The sequence below is a fragment of the Poeciliopsis prolifica genome, unplaced genomic scaffold (assembly GCF_027474105.1).
Source record: "Poeciliopsis prolifica strain line A6 unplaced genomic scaffold, Auburn_PproV2 SCAFFOLD005, whole genome shotgun sequence".
NCBI lineage: Eukaryota > Metazoa > Chordata > Actinopteri > Cyprinodontiformes > Poeciliidae > Poeciliopsis > Poeciliopsis prolifica.
The window spans coordinates 11,841,406-11,858,248 of NW_026562380.1; the positions used below are offsets into that span (position 1 = coordinate 11,841,406).

General features: G+C 36.2%; 1 protein-coding gene across 2 annotated transcripts in view; it reads right to left on the reverse strand.

Moving 5' to 3' along the window:
- The window catches only part of LOC129359859 (cGMP-dependent protein kinase 1), a 90,644-nt gene that overhangs the window by 11,963 nt on the left and 61,838 nt on the right, over positions 1-16,843 (reverse strand). For both annotated transcript variants that reach the window (XM_055029788.1, XM_055029787.1), the window contains exons 6-9: positions 15,571-15,648; positions 13,216-13,310; positions 2,570-2,635; positions 525-599 (exon numbers count right to left, since the gene is read on the reverse strand). In XM_055029788.1, the coding sequence (XP_054885763.1) occupies positions 525-599; positions 2,570-2,635; positions 13,216-13,310; positions 15,571-15,648 (314 nt within the window). The remainder of the gene's footprint in view (positions 1-524; positions 600-2,569; positions 2,636-13,215; positions 13,311-15,570; positions 15,649-16,843) is intronic.

Below are 16,843 nucleotides of genomic sequence, written 5' to 3' on the forward strand. Positions count from 1 at the left end.
AAGGATAAGATTGAACAGATAAAAAAATTTTGATTTCTAAAACCCTGAAAAATGAGAACAGTATACATTCACAAAATTTTGATTTAAATAGTATCCTAAAGTAATAGAACCAGTGAGGACACACTAATCACAAAGTGGCTTTTTGCTAAGTAGAGCTAGAAACCATTTATTGCGTAGTCTATTTTTTTATTTTGTTGTCTTTACAATGAAAATAAATACATAATTGTGTCCTCTAGAACAGCATTTACATCTAAAAATAGAAGTAAATGCTTCACTATGTAGTTTGACATTCTAGTCTTGTCTTGGTGCTTATTATGGCTAAAGGTACAATTATAAACAGGTCCACTTGTGGGAAATATCTTTAGAAAATAGCATAGCGTTGGTAGCCAAGATGTGCTGAAATTAACTGAAACTTAAATGCAAAAACAAACAAAAGCCAAAAGCTTACAGAGATGCTGCATAAGTTATATATTGATCAGTAATTCAATTAATTTTTGTATAAAAATTACACATATTTGACTTACTTGGCTTTGGCATCAGCGTCCTCATGGCCTTTATTAGAAACATCCTCCAAACCTCCAATCAAGTGCTTGAATGAACTGGAACAGTAATAAAAAAGAAAAATGTTAAAATAGCTCTGAGCAAACTTTTTCTGACACAGATTTTGCTACAAGAAATCACTGCCTATTCGGGATAAATTATTTAAGAAAATTCTCTTAAGATGCATATGATAGTTTAAAAGCTTCTGGTTACAGGGAGCGGAAAGGTGCAGTTTGTACTCTGCAAGTGATCTGCGAGCAGAAAATGACCAGACAGCCGTAAAAAACACTGCCAGTTTCTATTAAAAATTCATTAGCCTGCTTTTAGAGACGATCCTCTAAAAAAAATAAAATAAAAATCGTAGAAGGGAAGGCTGATCTATGCCACAGAAGTAAAAAGACAGCAGATGGTGAGTGAGTGAGTGGGAAGTTCAAGACCAAAAGTAGAGAGCACATAAATGTTTCACTGATTAAATTACAGAATAAAAAATATATTCTGTTGAGTTATAAGAAAGCCACCAGGCAATTTATAAATCATCATGAGGTTAAAAATCCCAGTAGTTAGTTTTTAAATTTTTTCGTTTAGAAAGATTAAATATGCAAATGTAGCTTAAAGGTAAAAAAAAAAAATAAAACAAAAATGTTCTTTTAACATTCTATGAGAATAAAATCAGCAATGGATTTGACTTGGAAAATTAATGTCCTGTCATTCATGTAAAATAAATCTGACACACCTACACTGATAGCAAGATACTTTCACATTTTCCTTTAAATGATCATTAACGATTACAGTAAAAAACATCTAAACAAGGCAGTTTCCATGCAATGCTCAAGACCAACCCTCCTGACTCTTTTTAAGAGAAGCTTTTGTTGAAATATTTGGCTGATCGAGTTTGGCTTTCCAGGGAGTCAGCGGCTCCCTGCCACTTGTTTTTATTACGTCTCTTTCCCACAGCTACCGCTCTTATCTTTGTTTAACCACTTAAGCTGAGCTGCTTTCATTTCAAAGGATCTATGGGTGCTCAGAAAATGAATAAAAGCGTGCAGAATAACAAAGATTGAAAAACAATTATCCTGCACCAAAACTGGCCTAGCTGTTTGACACAGGCATTAGTCTGGCTTTGTGAGCTGTGAAAGCATTAGCTGCCCGTGTGACATGCAGCAGTAATCACCCATGCTGGATGACTCCCTTACAATGTGCCTGTTTTCAGAGGCCAGATGAATGTATAGGGTAAGATGACTCCAACTCACTCTGCTTTTCTATTCTGAACAATTTCAAGAGGCCAAATAATAATAATTTTAAAAAAAGTCACCCTTTCTTCCGTTCATAGCAGAAGTAAAACTAAAAATAACAACGATTGTCTAGCTTTCCTGTCCTAAGTCTTTGAAATGTCACTAGAAAATGTCCTTCCTTTTTGGTCTATTTACAGTTGCAGAGCAAAAGAAATCGCTGAAGAAACCAAAGTAAAACACGCTCACAATTTTTGGGTGTAGATGTATGATAATTCAACATTACTAAAAAATGAGTAAATAATTGTGTTAGAAAACAAAAATAGAGAAAAAAAGTATTCTAATTCGCAAACACATTTACTAGCAGATAATGTGAAATATTACCACTTACCTGCAAAGTAATCAAACCAAGAAAGTAAATGTTTTACATAAAACGTTCTGATGTAGATGCACTAAATGTAAGGACATTGACATGATTTTATTTATCACAGCAACTAATGACTTCATTTTAAATTATATCATTTTAAATGATATAATTAAATCAATTAACTTTTCTCTGATATTCAAGTTTTTTAAGCTGCATCTATGTTTTATTTTTTGACATGTATCTTAAATAATTCTGTCTCAGGTGAGACCCTTTAATGTTAGGGGTCTAGAAAGGATCTCAAAAAGTTATGAGATGCAAAAATTTGACCTTAGCCGGAGTAGCAGCAGAATTTAGGAACCAGCTTGTGATGCAATTAATTCCCTTTTCTTTTAAGTGCCCAACAGTGCAAAACAAAATAAATGTTACTACTCACTCTCGATCGATAACCAAACAGGTGACTGCCTCTGCTGCAATGACGTTAGCTGTTCTTATGTCCTCCCTGGAGAAAATAAAACAAAGAAAGAAGAATTAGCCTTTTTGAAAATAAATATCAGCAATGCCATTATCAAAGCTCTCTGTTTTTATCATTAAAAGCTGTGAACAAATGTGGCAGTGGACACAGTCCACAATTATTATCAATTTTTATCTAGATTCCCTAATTTAATGTGGCTCACGATAAAAGCATAATTTGCAACAGATATCCCACATCCCTGCAGGACTGGCATTACTCTTTATCATATTTAACACCAAGCTCATCTTCCTCTTCGGATGAGTCGCCCCAGTCACATGAATCTTCTGAGTCCGAATTCCAAGGATTCATCTTGGAATATTCCAGAATATTGTTGTGAAGAACCACAACAATATGTTCCAAGTTAGAAGCAGAGCTGGGCCAAAGGGAGCCTTCCAACAGAACACATGTGTCCGCTTTCATCAAAAAAAATTCAGTCCAGTTGAAGAGCAGTCAGTTCTGTTATAAAGAGTAGAAATATAAAAAGAAAGGGGAAAATTCAGATATTGTCCCATAAGCAGAAAACAGAATTTTCTATCGTTTCCCAAAAAAGAAAAAAATTGTTTATTTCAGGTCGTTGGTATGGTTTAATTTCCAGCAAATCCAAAACTAAAACACATGTTGGTCCTGATTGTGTGGGAGCAAATTCAATTCAGCTGAAGTGCTGCCAGTAACTGGCAATCACTGTCTCTGTTTGCTGTGAACTCCCAGAGATAGATCGACCTATTTCAATGAACAGAGGTGACAATCCCTCTTCATGCCATCTCTACTGCCTTTGCTTTCCCTCGTCCAAACACACTCATAGGCACGGCCACCCACACCTCACCCCTCGCCCCCAAACACACAGAAACTCTGCCTCAGTCATTCTGCTGACCCCGTTGAAAAAAGGTCACAGCTGGTGAGAGGAACAGAGTTTGAAATGTGAGGACGACAGTGAAGAACAGAGCAGAGGAGAGGTTTGCAGCCTTTGATAGGGGGTAAAGGATATATCAACAGATAACCACACAAGCTCTCCAGCTAGCATAATGCCTACTCTGGTTTATTCACCCCTGCTAAGCTACTGTGACCTGCAACCATGATCTCAGCATCACATTCAGCATAATCTTGGTTTCCTCACCTGTGACACAATTTAAATTACTGTGAAAAAAACAAAAAGGGTGACTGGAAATGCAACATTGGGATGGATGCAAACAATGAATAAAACTGTCATCCAGTAACCAGTGGGGATTTTTTTATTTAACTTTCTGAACAATGCATCATAAATAACAAAACTAAATATGTAAATATATAAGGTTACCTATCATTTGTCCCTGCAGGTTTCGGTTGCTAATGAGAATATGCATATCTCTGTGATGTGCACAATGTTTATATCATTATACACTGCAGGTGGCAGTGCTATGCTCAAGTTAGTGTCTGAAATAATTTGGTGCAAAATCAAGGGGCACCTTTGACAATTTCTAAATTATCTTGACTACATTTCTGAATGGGACAAATAAATGGAGGATGTATTTTGTCATCTATTCATGGAGAACCCACTGGTAACATCCCTTTTTTTTTTATTCCAACATATTGATAAAAATATTCAATTTACCACTCACAAACATACAAGCACAACCACCCACCCACCCACACACATAAACACACTTCACACGTTTTTACTTGTCATAATGAGCAACGGTTCCACCCACGATTGGTTATGCAAATTAATTGTCTTCAGAAAGTGAACCATGGTGACAGAACAAAACAACGGAGCACATAGGGATATCGTGAAATTGTGTTCATGCGGGCATGAAAAATCCCGAGGAGACCAAGAGAGGTTCATATCACCAGGAGATTTTTACACCTGTCCCCTGCTGCTCAACTGCAGCTGAGGAAAACAACAGTGGATCGCCCTGGCACTGATGCTGGCGATGTTCTTTATGAAATATAATCCCAAAACAATATCTGTCACTGTGACTCATCTGTACACTACTGAGTCTAAGTCAACCTCGATGGCTTTGAACCCGTTCATTGAAATGCCCTGGGAAGGTGACGAACACACTTGCACAAGAACCCAGTATGTAAGAAGCAGCTGCGCTCTGTATCCGAAATGCCCTTTGGAGTCATACAGAAGCTTGTGGTGTGGATTTCCACACATGGCTGCAATGAACATGATAATTGGACAGTGTTCTGCTGTCCTGAAACCAGGGTTGTGAAAACAGTGGACACACAGAGACTGTAGAGTGGAAAGTGTTTATCTGGTCATAAGTGAGGCAAAAAAAGAAGATAGGTTGATTGAAGAAGATCTGCAAAATATGTACTTTTGCAAACACAATTGATAAAACCAGTAGAAAACAATATTTTTATGTAATATTATTGGATTTTATCTCTAACAATAATATCTACATAGAGATAATCTGTAAATATATAAAATAGTGATGGCAGAAATGATTAGAACTGTAATGTTCTGATAAATATTTGCTTCAGAGCTTCGTTCTTCACTCAGTATCACTGTAGCTACATAAGAAACCTTCAATTTTAGTCGCATCTGTGAGGTCATCTTGTTTTGTATTGTATTTTAAAGTTGCACTGGGGACTGTAGCTTTATGCATTTAACTATGCATATGTTTAACTTTAAACAATGCGACATTCACTCATTACACATATGCAGAAACACAAGAGTCCAACCTAAAATTAAAGGTACATGTTTTTGAACCATTACTCTCATTGTAAAAATCGCATTAATAAACCCTTTTTTTTTCTGGCATACAGGAATTACTGTAAATATGTTGATTTTCCAATCTTTTATTAGATTCCAACATTAGATGAAAACATTAATTTATCACTCCCTGTTCAAATCTGTATTTCAGCAGAAAAAGCATTTATCGTCCAATTCCAAACTGAACTGTAGATTTCTCAATATAATTCCAGTGTTATTGTCATTCGGTAAACATTCCTGTACAGTATGTGTTATCATGTTGCAGAGGCATGTACTGCAAACAACAGCTATGTAAGAAAATGTCTACAGGACTTTAAAAATATTTGGTATGGTTTAGACAACTGTTTAACAACCAGGGATTACATACAAGAATATAAAACAGGAATGTAAATATAAAGCATGAATAGCAGAAGATAGGAATGTGATTTATAAGATGGGAAGAGTTGGAGTGAAAGGAATGAGATAATTCTATACAGCTGTGCTAACATCTTTGATCAGGTCATTTTGTGCTGCAACCAAAACCCATATTAGGAAATGTTAGTAAAATTGTACTTGTGCAACATGACTGCTAAAAAAAAAAAGAAAACATTCAAATTGGTACAGTACAATAGCAGTACTTTTACTAGCAGGCGCTGGGAAGTAAAAAGTATTAATACAGCAGTTGAAAAGATTTCGTTACACCAAGGTAAAATGCAAAATGATATTCCTAATATGCATAAAGCAGAATGAAATAATCAGACTTTAGAAAGCTAAAAGAAAAGAAGCAACTTCTTGATAGTCTGTAAGTCTAACTCTGAGCTTTTATTTTCTGATTACAGGTAGATTGGTCATGAATGCAAAAGTTGCAAAGTATGTTATGTTAAGAGTGTTTGAAAAAAAATAAATAAATAACATGGCTGACAGAGGCAACATACCAACACTAACCCTGGCTGATGAGAAGAACTTATGAAGAATCGCTGTTGTTGGTCTCTGAATGTTTTCTGATATCGCATTTCTGTCACTGAGATCAGCAGACATAGACAGTATTCACTCAGTTGATGTTTTAAGGTCAGAGATTGTTTGAAGTACTGACACATATATTGTGAAGCCAAAATTTCCATCTTCTTCCTGACAGAAAATATGAACCATTACCTACGCTGTGAACTATTTCAAAACAGCACACCAACATGGATGCATTTCATTTCCTGGAACATGCATCTACTGGCATATGTACATAAATATCTACAGTGATGTTCGTTCAGGGTTATTCATAGACATTCTCAAGAGACAGTGTCTAATCTATTACATCTTCTACTGTTTCCCCACGCCAGCCCTCACAAGAGTTTCAGCTGATTGTATACATAGCTTGACGAGACTTTGACTTGTAAATATGTTGTTCTCATAGATCAAATCTTCAGAAAGACAGACAAGCTGGCAAGTAGGGCCTATTGAGTTTCATGAGCAAGAACACAGACAGTTAACTCACAATTACAAAGATGACCCTTAGTAAGAGCCCTCTGATCAAAAGCTTGTTGCAAAGACGGCCGGCATCTCTAGCATTTGAATTTCTAAGACATGTTTATCTATCAAAAGTGGGGTTGAATGAGCTTATCTTATTCAAGACGCTCAGCTTCAAAATACGTTTATGATACTCAGCTGAACACAATACGAAGGAGATGTTGAGAGAAAAAAAACACTTCTTGTTCTTGTTTCTTCATTAAGCAAACCTGGAGGAGCCCTTAAGACGCTTTGAAAAGTCACCAGTATATGACAGCAGTTCACATCTATTTTGTAAAGTAAATACGGTCTATGATATAAAGTCATATTCAGTTAAATTTCATTAAATATTCATTCTGATGAGGCTCATTTCTCAGATGAAGAACATTTAGAAAGCAACATTTAAGCAGGTAACAAATTATAACTAAGCATTGATTTTTAAAAATTGGCTTGATATAATATTCTTATTCTAAATGTCATGTTTTCATTAGCTGCAACTAAAGATTATCATAATTAATAACAAAAGTTTTAAGATATCAGTCTATGTAATTATAAAAGGTGTTTCACTTAATGAAAATGAACTTTTTAATAATATTATATATTTTTAAAAAAGATTGGGCATAATTTCAGACATTTTTTTCCCCTCACTGCCATTTATATCATAAAAAACACATTTTCTTAGCCCTTACACACATTATGTTGTATACTTGGAAGTCTCAGTACAGAAATAGGGAAAGTCCTCTTTTTTTGAGTAAAGTACTTCATGGATGAGTACTTCAGCAATCTCCAAAGTATCTTGCTGAAAAGCTTGACTCGGATTGAGGGCTGAGATTCTTCTGTCTATGGAAACGATGGACGAAGCATAACAGTAAGCTGCAAATAAAACTAATATGACAACAACCTTTTATTTTAGACAGTTTATTGAATATTGATAGGACATCCTGGCTATTGTTTTCATAGCACAAGCGTTGTGCCTTCTGGTTATGTTAGCGCTGTGTGCTCACTTTTACCTCCTTGAGGTCAGCTCCACACTGTATCGTGGAGAACACATGATCTAAATGCATTCAGTGGTTTTTCTGTGCCGCTTGATAATCATAATCTTCAGATATGCTATCAAAATGCAAAAATGGTCCGGGGGAGTGGAGTGGAGCCAGGACCATTGCTGTCCAGTTTTTGGCCTTAAGCAGAAATGCTTTGAGATGCCCATCTACTGCCAAAAGGGAATGACCAACAATATTAGCCAGGGCATTTCTCCACATTTGGCCGAGGAAAATTAATGCCACTGGAGACAACCGATTTTGAGTTGGATTGAAACAAGTGAAGTAAAATAAATTAAATGCAGCAATGCGGACTGATTATGATGATTTATTTGCATATAAAACATTCATATTTCAACATATTTCCAGGAAGTGGAAAATAATGCAAAACTGATACAGTTACATTTCTTCTGTCAGGAGAAATTAGTCAAAATTCCAGCGAACTATTGTGAGATACCTTTGGAAGGATTCCCTAAGTGTTACCCAAGTCACACAATCCAAAACAAAACTACCAAATACTAAGAAAATATGTTAACATTTCATAGAAAAATTCTCTAAAAATTTTGTTTTTCATTAATTTTCCTAATAGATCTAAACAGGGAGTAGAGAATGGTTTATTTTAATGCAGCGTATGTATATATTTCATTTTGACTGCAGTATTCATCTTTTGTCATATGCATTTATTTCAAATGTGCACAAAAGCAGTTGCAGCAAGTATCTAAATTTACATAAGATGTGGTAAATGACAGAATTAGCATTGTCTTGGCTTTTTTTTTTTTCTTTTGGTTTGCATATTTGTGTTATTCCCTCTGCCCGTCTCTGATATTTGTCTTGCTTTCTGTCCCTCCCTCGCTCTTGATTTTGGTTGCTGATTGCAGTCATCTGATTCTCATTTACCATCAGTTGTTCTGTAGAGATTCTCATTTTTTGTTCTACATCAGGGTTGACTAATTCAAGATTTCCACCTTTTTGACAGCCACGTTGCTGTGTTCTTATCAAACAGCACATATTACAAGTCGTTAATGTATAAAAATCACATTTTTATTTCTAACATGACACTTCCACTTGCACCAGATCATGTTTTCTCTGTCTCGCATGCATTTTAATTATCAGCCTACTTTATATCCTGCGGTCATTAGTTTTTAACATATGGGGAAAGACAAGCCATCTGTGTAGCTCCAGCTGTTGTCAGCTCATTACTTTCAATATCTCCAGGACTTCCTGTGAAATTAAACACTTGTGTGTTTTACCAACACATAAATTGAAAATTTTTCCTCCTTCTCAAAATCCTGCTTTAGGTTTGTATTAAGGTTTTTATGTTTTAAAGACAACATGAATGTTTGAAACCTGATTGGCTACAGAGCTTGCATTCATTGGCCACCAGATGGCGACATGTACATTTATTTTTAATAATGGAGGCTATTTCCATGAGTGCATATCTTACGATTCTGCCTGACTAATTACAAATAAAAACTTGAGATTATGCTCTGCCTTCACAATCTATATTTAGGTAAAACTTTAAACACAGAAAAGCTATGTCATGACAGCATCAAATAAACTGGAGATGGGTAACACAACTCCTGGCCCTGAACAAAGGTCTTCAATGTCAGACATTGTCTGATTTATTTATTTATTTTTTCTTAAAAGGGAGTTGTTCTCTGGTGTCTGAAAGCTGAAATAAACCAAATGTTAAACAATGTATGAGAATATTTTCATTTATATAACAGCTCTTATTGACATAAACATGTGGAATGTTGGATGTCTTGCATTATATCTGAATATTTTATGCATTTTTCTCACAGATACATAATGCTACCTTTTATTAGAAGCAATAACAGTGAAATATTTCAAAGAAATGTACATTACAGATACACAAAGAGAGAAAAAATGCATTGCAGTAGTCAAGGACAGCATGGAGATGTATTTGCTGGCAATGAAAAAAGGAAGTGAGAAAAAAGAGAAAAGATTGTCTAAATAAAATTTGCCTTAAAATGGGAGCACGTCATTTGACAAAACCTAATGGATTTCATGGTCCTATGTTTTCTGTTTGTATTAAATAGATATGGTATATGCAAAAAAATATACAAATTATTTATTATGAACATCAATAGTCTTTCACCTTATATAAGTGAGGTCATGCTAACTAGATAACATGGTGTGGCTGTTTTTTTACTGATGTAAAAATGATCAATGTTAACAATGAGTTTGAAAATTTAGCAAAAGAAGCACAATAGCTTTAAGAAAAAAAATGTGTTGTTGGCAAGATTGTTGCTCATTAAAATTGTCTTTTGAAACTTAAGCAGATAACAGAAAGGCTTAACAACATAAACTCTCTGTCTTATCCTGAGTAAAGGAAAAAGCTGGATTTCGAAATCTTAGCGACCTTTTGGAAGTCTTACAGCCAGGCCGATAAAGTAAATTCTCCTAGTGGCTTTGTTGTGACTCTTACAGCTGAATCTACTGTGATTCTTCAACTATGGATAATTGTAGTTCTTCCTCAGGAGAACTACATCATTTTGTGTATTTTTTGCATCATCCTAAGGCAGTGTTATAGTGCAAACAATTGTTCTGGTGCATCTTCCACATTGTTTCCTGTTGTGCAGTCACAATTATTTTCTTAATCATTTACAAATATTTACCATGTTCATTTAAAGGCTCCAACATTTTCTGGCGTACTTCAATCTGCCATAATGGCTGTTATTTGCACTCTTCTATTCCCAAGCGCAAGTGAGAAATGTCAGTTATTGCTGGATTCAAACCAAATCTCACTCCACCTTTATGATATCAGCCTTTGCTGTACTGGATTTTAGGATTTCCTCCGATGTATCTCTCAATCACTAAAGCAGAAGGCTATTTTTTACTTTGTCTGACAGCTTATGAAATATAAGAACATTTTAAAATGGATGTTATAAAAAGTACTCCATCTATGAATAGTGTAAAGAAAAGTGTGCCTGGCTAGACAATAATAATAAATAAAAAAATATTTGGCAGTTTATTATAGGTGAGAAATGAAGACAGTTGTAGCAAAAATAAAATGTAAAAAAAACTGTAGTTCATTGATGATAATTTTAAAATGAAAAATGCTTGTACAAACATTCGCATACCTCATCCTAGCCGAACCAAAACCAGCAATCACCATCACATCTCTGGTGCTTCGCCTTCTTTCACTCCCATACACTCAGACAACATTTATGATAAATTAAAAGGATATACTTTAAGTCAGTTCTTTCCCAGGAGAAAACAAATCATGAAATCCCAAAGCCTAGAAGGAGACTCCCTTCCTGCAAAACCAAAAGACCATCTGACCCCAGTCCTCATAAAGATCAATAATTAACATTTGGAGTTGAGTGATGTCCCATCCTGCTTCAAATGTTTCACCATCATTGTGGTCTTAAATAATAAACCCATCAATAGAGAGAACGATTACAGACCATATACTCTATTTTTTGGGGTCATCAAGCATTATGACAGACTAGTTTTAGCCTACCTAGCAAACATCCCAGCACAGCTAATGGGTAGTGTGTGGTTTGCCTAAAAGGGAACTGGACAACACATTACATTCTGGAATGCTTCATGTAATGATCCTGCTTATAGATCATTACATAAATGATTGTAATATAAACTATTAATTTACAAAAGTATTTCTTTTGGAATCTCAATGGCCATCTACTGTCCTGGGGAATATTGTATTGTAAGAGGGTCTGAGAAGTATCAGTTTTGACATATTATTTGTTTGCACTGGTGATCCACAAGGATTTGCCTGTCTCCACTGTTATTCTCCCCCATGTACCATTGACTAGAGCTCTGGGAATGTACATGTCAAACTTCTCAACTCATCCTTCATGACTTCAGCTCTATTTTGATGACAACTGTGTCACTGCATTTGGCCAGTGAGCTTCACTGGAAATGTGATTAGCCCAAAGTCTGCAGTAAGTGGTTTACTATCACAACAGGAAAACGTTGTTCATTTGTTTCAATGTCTGGTCAGGGGCAGCAATAAACCCAAGTTGCACTTTGACTTCTGCATAGTCCACTGTACATTATGGAAGAACTGAACTAGAAGTAATATGCCAAACCATATGAAGTGTAAAGAGGCCAACAATCAACAAACTTTCTCAATAAGACCTTGCAAATAAATCTAAAGCTAAATGTTTCTCTTTTTTTTTTTAGAAGTACATCACTGGATAGTTTTAGGATGATAGCAAATAGTCAATGTTTTGTTCTCAGCAGGATGCTTGTCATTTTGGCCCATCATCAATTTCTACCATGCAGTTTTGATCTTTTTGTACATATTTTTACAAAAGGGGTTACAGGAAAATTTTAATCTGCCTTGCCTTATATTAGCAAATGTGGCTATCTGAATCTAATATTTAGATACAGGAAAGCAATGAGTTAGTTTATTTGAATTTGAGATCATAATCTGTTGTATGTTATACAAATCAACTCGTCCAAATGGTGGATCAGAGTAGAATTTGTAATATCAGTAATCAGTACTTACTGATATACATGACATTTAAGCATCTTTAAGATTACTCCATGATATCAATTATATATCAATAAATACCAGAATAAATAAACTGTTATAAGATGTTGAAAATTGGTGACGATGAAAATTAACCTTGAACGCAAAGTGGCTGGTGAGAAAATGGTATTTCCCACCTGCAACAGCACTGAGTTTAGAGTTTTGCAGTGGCTTATGAAACTCAGGCTGATACAGTCAGAACGAGAACACATAAAAGACTGGAGACATGACTGTCAAACTTTTAAAGGTAGCCATCAATACAGCTCCTCCTGATAATGTCCACCAGCCCTGTGTCAACTCTGGAGACAGAGTTTTATTTCTCAGTGCCTGTTCTAACATTCACTCAACCTTCAAAAGGCCCAGCAGAGCAAGGACTTTCTGTTGTAAGTGAGGAAACACAGTCGACTCCAGGAGTTGTTAATGCTCCTCTGCATTGCACTCATTGAATCTGTTCTGTCACATCCATCACAGACTGCAGCCAAAGAAAGGACAGGAATACATTTTGCAATTTTAACAGAAAGAACTGCAAAGAAAACCAATGGGGCACCTTACTATTTTCCCTCAAGAAGCAGGAAGCAAGTCAGGAAAATAGTTGGCAACACATCAACAGCATTTGCAACGTTAACTTTTTTTGCTCATGCCAAAGAGCCTCGAGTATAGAAAAGAAGCAAAGATGCAACTTCGTAGTCCTCATTTTCAACAACACTGCCTGTCATAAGTTGCCATGTTTGACACAACTAGTCATCAATGCACCTAGACAAACACCTGATTCTGAGAAGAAAGATTTAAGAATGAGTAGGAATCGGGAGGATGGGAGCGTTATTAGGTACAATCTTACCCCTGCAGTGCTTTCTCTCCAAACCATTCTCCTTTTCCTAGGCTGTGGAGGTACACAGGCTCTCCGTTGGGCAAGTCTTCCCTCGTCACATTAACCTGCCGAAAGAGGGACATAATAGGAGGAGAGTAACAGGTAAGCAGAATGTAGCCTGAAGAATGTGAGGAAGATCAAGACTGATAGATGTCTTGCAACTAAAGGAAGCTAGGAAACATTTGATTAAATAACTGCAAGAACATAAATTAATATCAATTGTTTTGTTGGTTGGATCACACTGAAAAACACTAACTTGTCTTTAAACATATTTTGTCACAGTGAGGTATTTGTCTTCATGGTGCAGGAGTTAAGATGCATTACTAACTTTTTTATCAGCTAGATGGCACATATGCAATGACACTGCATTGAACCAAAGACTTACAAATTACAGGATTGGCACTTGAATACATTTTCAGGGGAGCGGATGGAGATGATTTTCACCTAATGAAGGCTCTCGTCTTCATCCATTAGGTGTCGCAACATTAATCCAGCAACAGTGTGCTGGAATGCAGTGAACAGCTGATTGACAGCCTAATTACCTGTGATCTTCTATAATCCTGTCGTCGCAGAGAAAAAGCATAGAGAGAAGGTAGAGGAAGTGAAAAGTGTTCACCGAAGAAGTTGCAATGCATCTGATTCAGATCAGAAGGTGGTACAGGAAGGACAGAAAACCCAGCTTTTGTTTTACAAAAAGCTCTTGGGAATCTGACACCCTCAGAGTGGATCCTTGGTTACCAACATATTTCCAGTACTGCGGTTTGTCCATTGGACAACGTGTGTGTAATTTTCCAAAGTGATATTAACAATATAACTCAATTACTTAACTTTATAGTTCAATGTGTGATTAAGCAGTGTTGTCATTATGTAACATCGGTGACATTTCATTTAAACTTGCATTGATTCTGCAGCAGTCACATGTACATGCTAGGCATATGTAAGCTCAGAATTGATGCAACAAAATCTTTCATTTTTCAAAATTTGGCTGGAGACCACAGGCTGGAACATCATTTATCTGAGACAGAGTCTCTTCTTTCACCATTGAACTGTAAGGCAGACAGATAATGTTGTAATAGAGGCAACAATGTAAGCACAGGCTAATGGGCTGATTAGTAAGCCCAGTGTGTGCTCTGTACCAGCAAGGATTGGACTTTGAAAGTATGCTGTAGCCCTAGGTGTACTGCTCGTTTGTGGAAGTGTAAACAGTATGTGAAAACTCACTGCATGACGGATTGAGACATTTGTTTAAGAGAACCAGATGGAGTGATGCAGGCCAAATGTTTGTTAGTGTTGGCATACCCTCTTGTGATGCTGTAGGTGCAGTTTTATGTCCAGGTTGTTGGGGTCCACAAGCAGAATGTATATTTTTTTCACATACAGACCTTTGACCTTTAAGCTCAGTGAGGCTTCAATTAAATATGTGGAACCACAGAAGGCTTTCTGTCACTTTGTGTAAGAAAAATGTTGTTTTACTTTCACTTTGGTTCTATATGTATCTTTATTTAACTGAATTAAGTTGGTGTAGATTTAAATTAAATCTATTTTTTGCTGCTATAAATGTTATGGACAGATGGATGAATGCATACATTTTTCTTTCCTGGAGTATTTATCAAGACAACAGCTCAAAACAGTCCTGTGTAGCTCTAAATTTTCATTGGAAATTTATCTTAAACTGGGAACGTTTTCAAACATTTCTTCTTGAAATCTAATTCTAATGTCAAGTTTGTTTCTTGATGGTGACATCCAGCCAGATGGATTTGCTGGTTTGTTTCTGATTTCCATTAGGCAATTTCTATTTTCTCTCTTTGAAGCTCAGAAAGAACATTTTTAAATTATCTTCAGTGGCTGGTTCCTGCAAAGAGAATCAAATCACTACAGTTGAGCTGGTGAAAGGTGCAAAACAGACCTGAGTGCCGGTAAATACACGGTACACAAATTCCAATGTAAGTTGGTGGAAAAGCTGTTGAAGATGAGCATGGCCCACCCAGTCACAAAATAAAGAGGGAGACCAGAAGGCAAGTTGAAAGCCCTCCCAGAGAACTGAGTCCAGTGTGAAAGCCAGTGTTGATTACTCAAAGGGGAAATCAAAGTGACTCCTTTCCCCTTTCCAAATACTCCTATCACTGCTGCAAAGGGATGATGAAAGAGGCAGCACTTTTCCCTATCCGCCAATCTGAAGATGACTGATGATAGCAAACTTCCATCCCAAAAATATCACGTCTTCACTTCAAAGATTGGCATCTGTTGCTGTGTTTTATATGCCTGGATGCCCTGACTTGTGATGAGGTCTATCTTGAGGGTATGGTCTGGAGTGACTGTCCTCACCTTCCCCTTGCTGATAATGAAGAAGGTGTCTCCTCTGGCCCCCTGTCTGATGATGTACTCTCCTTCTTCATAATGCGTCTGTCAGGGAAGAAGGCAAAAATGTGACAAACATAAAAAAAGAACTACTATTGAAAGACAGGAGAATAGGCTATTAATACATACATCATTAATAATGTTTTTATCCCTAAAATGAGGTAAACAAAAAAAAAAACATAGATGGATGGGAACTTACTGGTTCAAACCAAGAGTGAAATAAATACAATTATTTATTTTCTACATGCTTGGTATTCCTCCACATCCTGGAAACTATCTGGTGCAAACTGGGTTTTGAAATGTTCATTAGTCAAACACATAGAAGATGAAGAAGAAAAACATCATATGTGTGAGAAAAATAGTCACTGGCTTGATAAAAATCTTCAAAACGTCTCCCGAATTCATCTACAGAATTTATCTACAGAATTCGTCTACAGAATTCGTCTACAGAATTCGTCTCCAGAATTTATCTACAGAATTCGTCTCCAGAATTCATTTCCAGAATTTGTCTACAGAATTTGTCTACAGAATTCGTCTCCAGAATTTGTCTACATAATTCGTCTACAGAATTTGTCTACAGAATTCGTCTACAGAATTCGTCTACAGAATTTGTCTACAGAATTCGTCTACAGAATTCGTCTACAGAATTCCTGCAGGAAAAACCCAGAAGTCAAAGCTGAACAAAATAAAGCAGATCAGACTGAAGTAGAAAAGTCATGAGAAATCACAACAAAATATTATGAAAAAAATTAGGCTTTATTTCACCACATGTGACAGCTATAAATCAGTTAGTTTACTGTATTAACTATTTCATAACCAAATTATCTCCAATCTAAAAGAATATTCACCAGAAATTTAGACTTCATTAATATTCACAGTTTTCTTGAATTAGTAAGCAAATCAGTAATAGAGAGGGTTCAAGCAGAACCTTTCCCATCTGAAATGTGAAAAATACGCATTTTTAGCATAATGTAATGATACTTTCTGCTTTACACTCTATCCTGTTTCACTTTACTCAAGGTCAGTTCAAGCTCCATACACGCTCTACATGTTTTCGGGGTTTCCCTTCTGCCATGCACCTGACTTGAATAAGTGGGTGATTAACAGGCTTCTGCACCACTTGATGGAATGCAGAGAAAGTCGTGCAATCAATTCAATCAAGTGGTCTGGAACAGTGACACATTTAAAATATGCAGGCCAGCGGTCCCTGAGGACGAGAATTAAGAAACACTGGCACTGG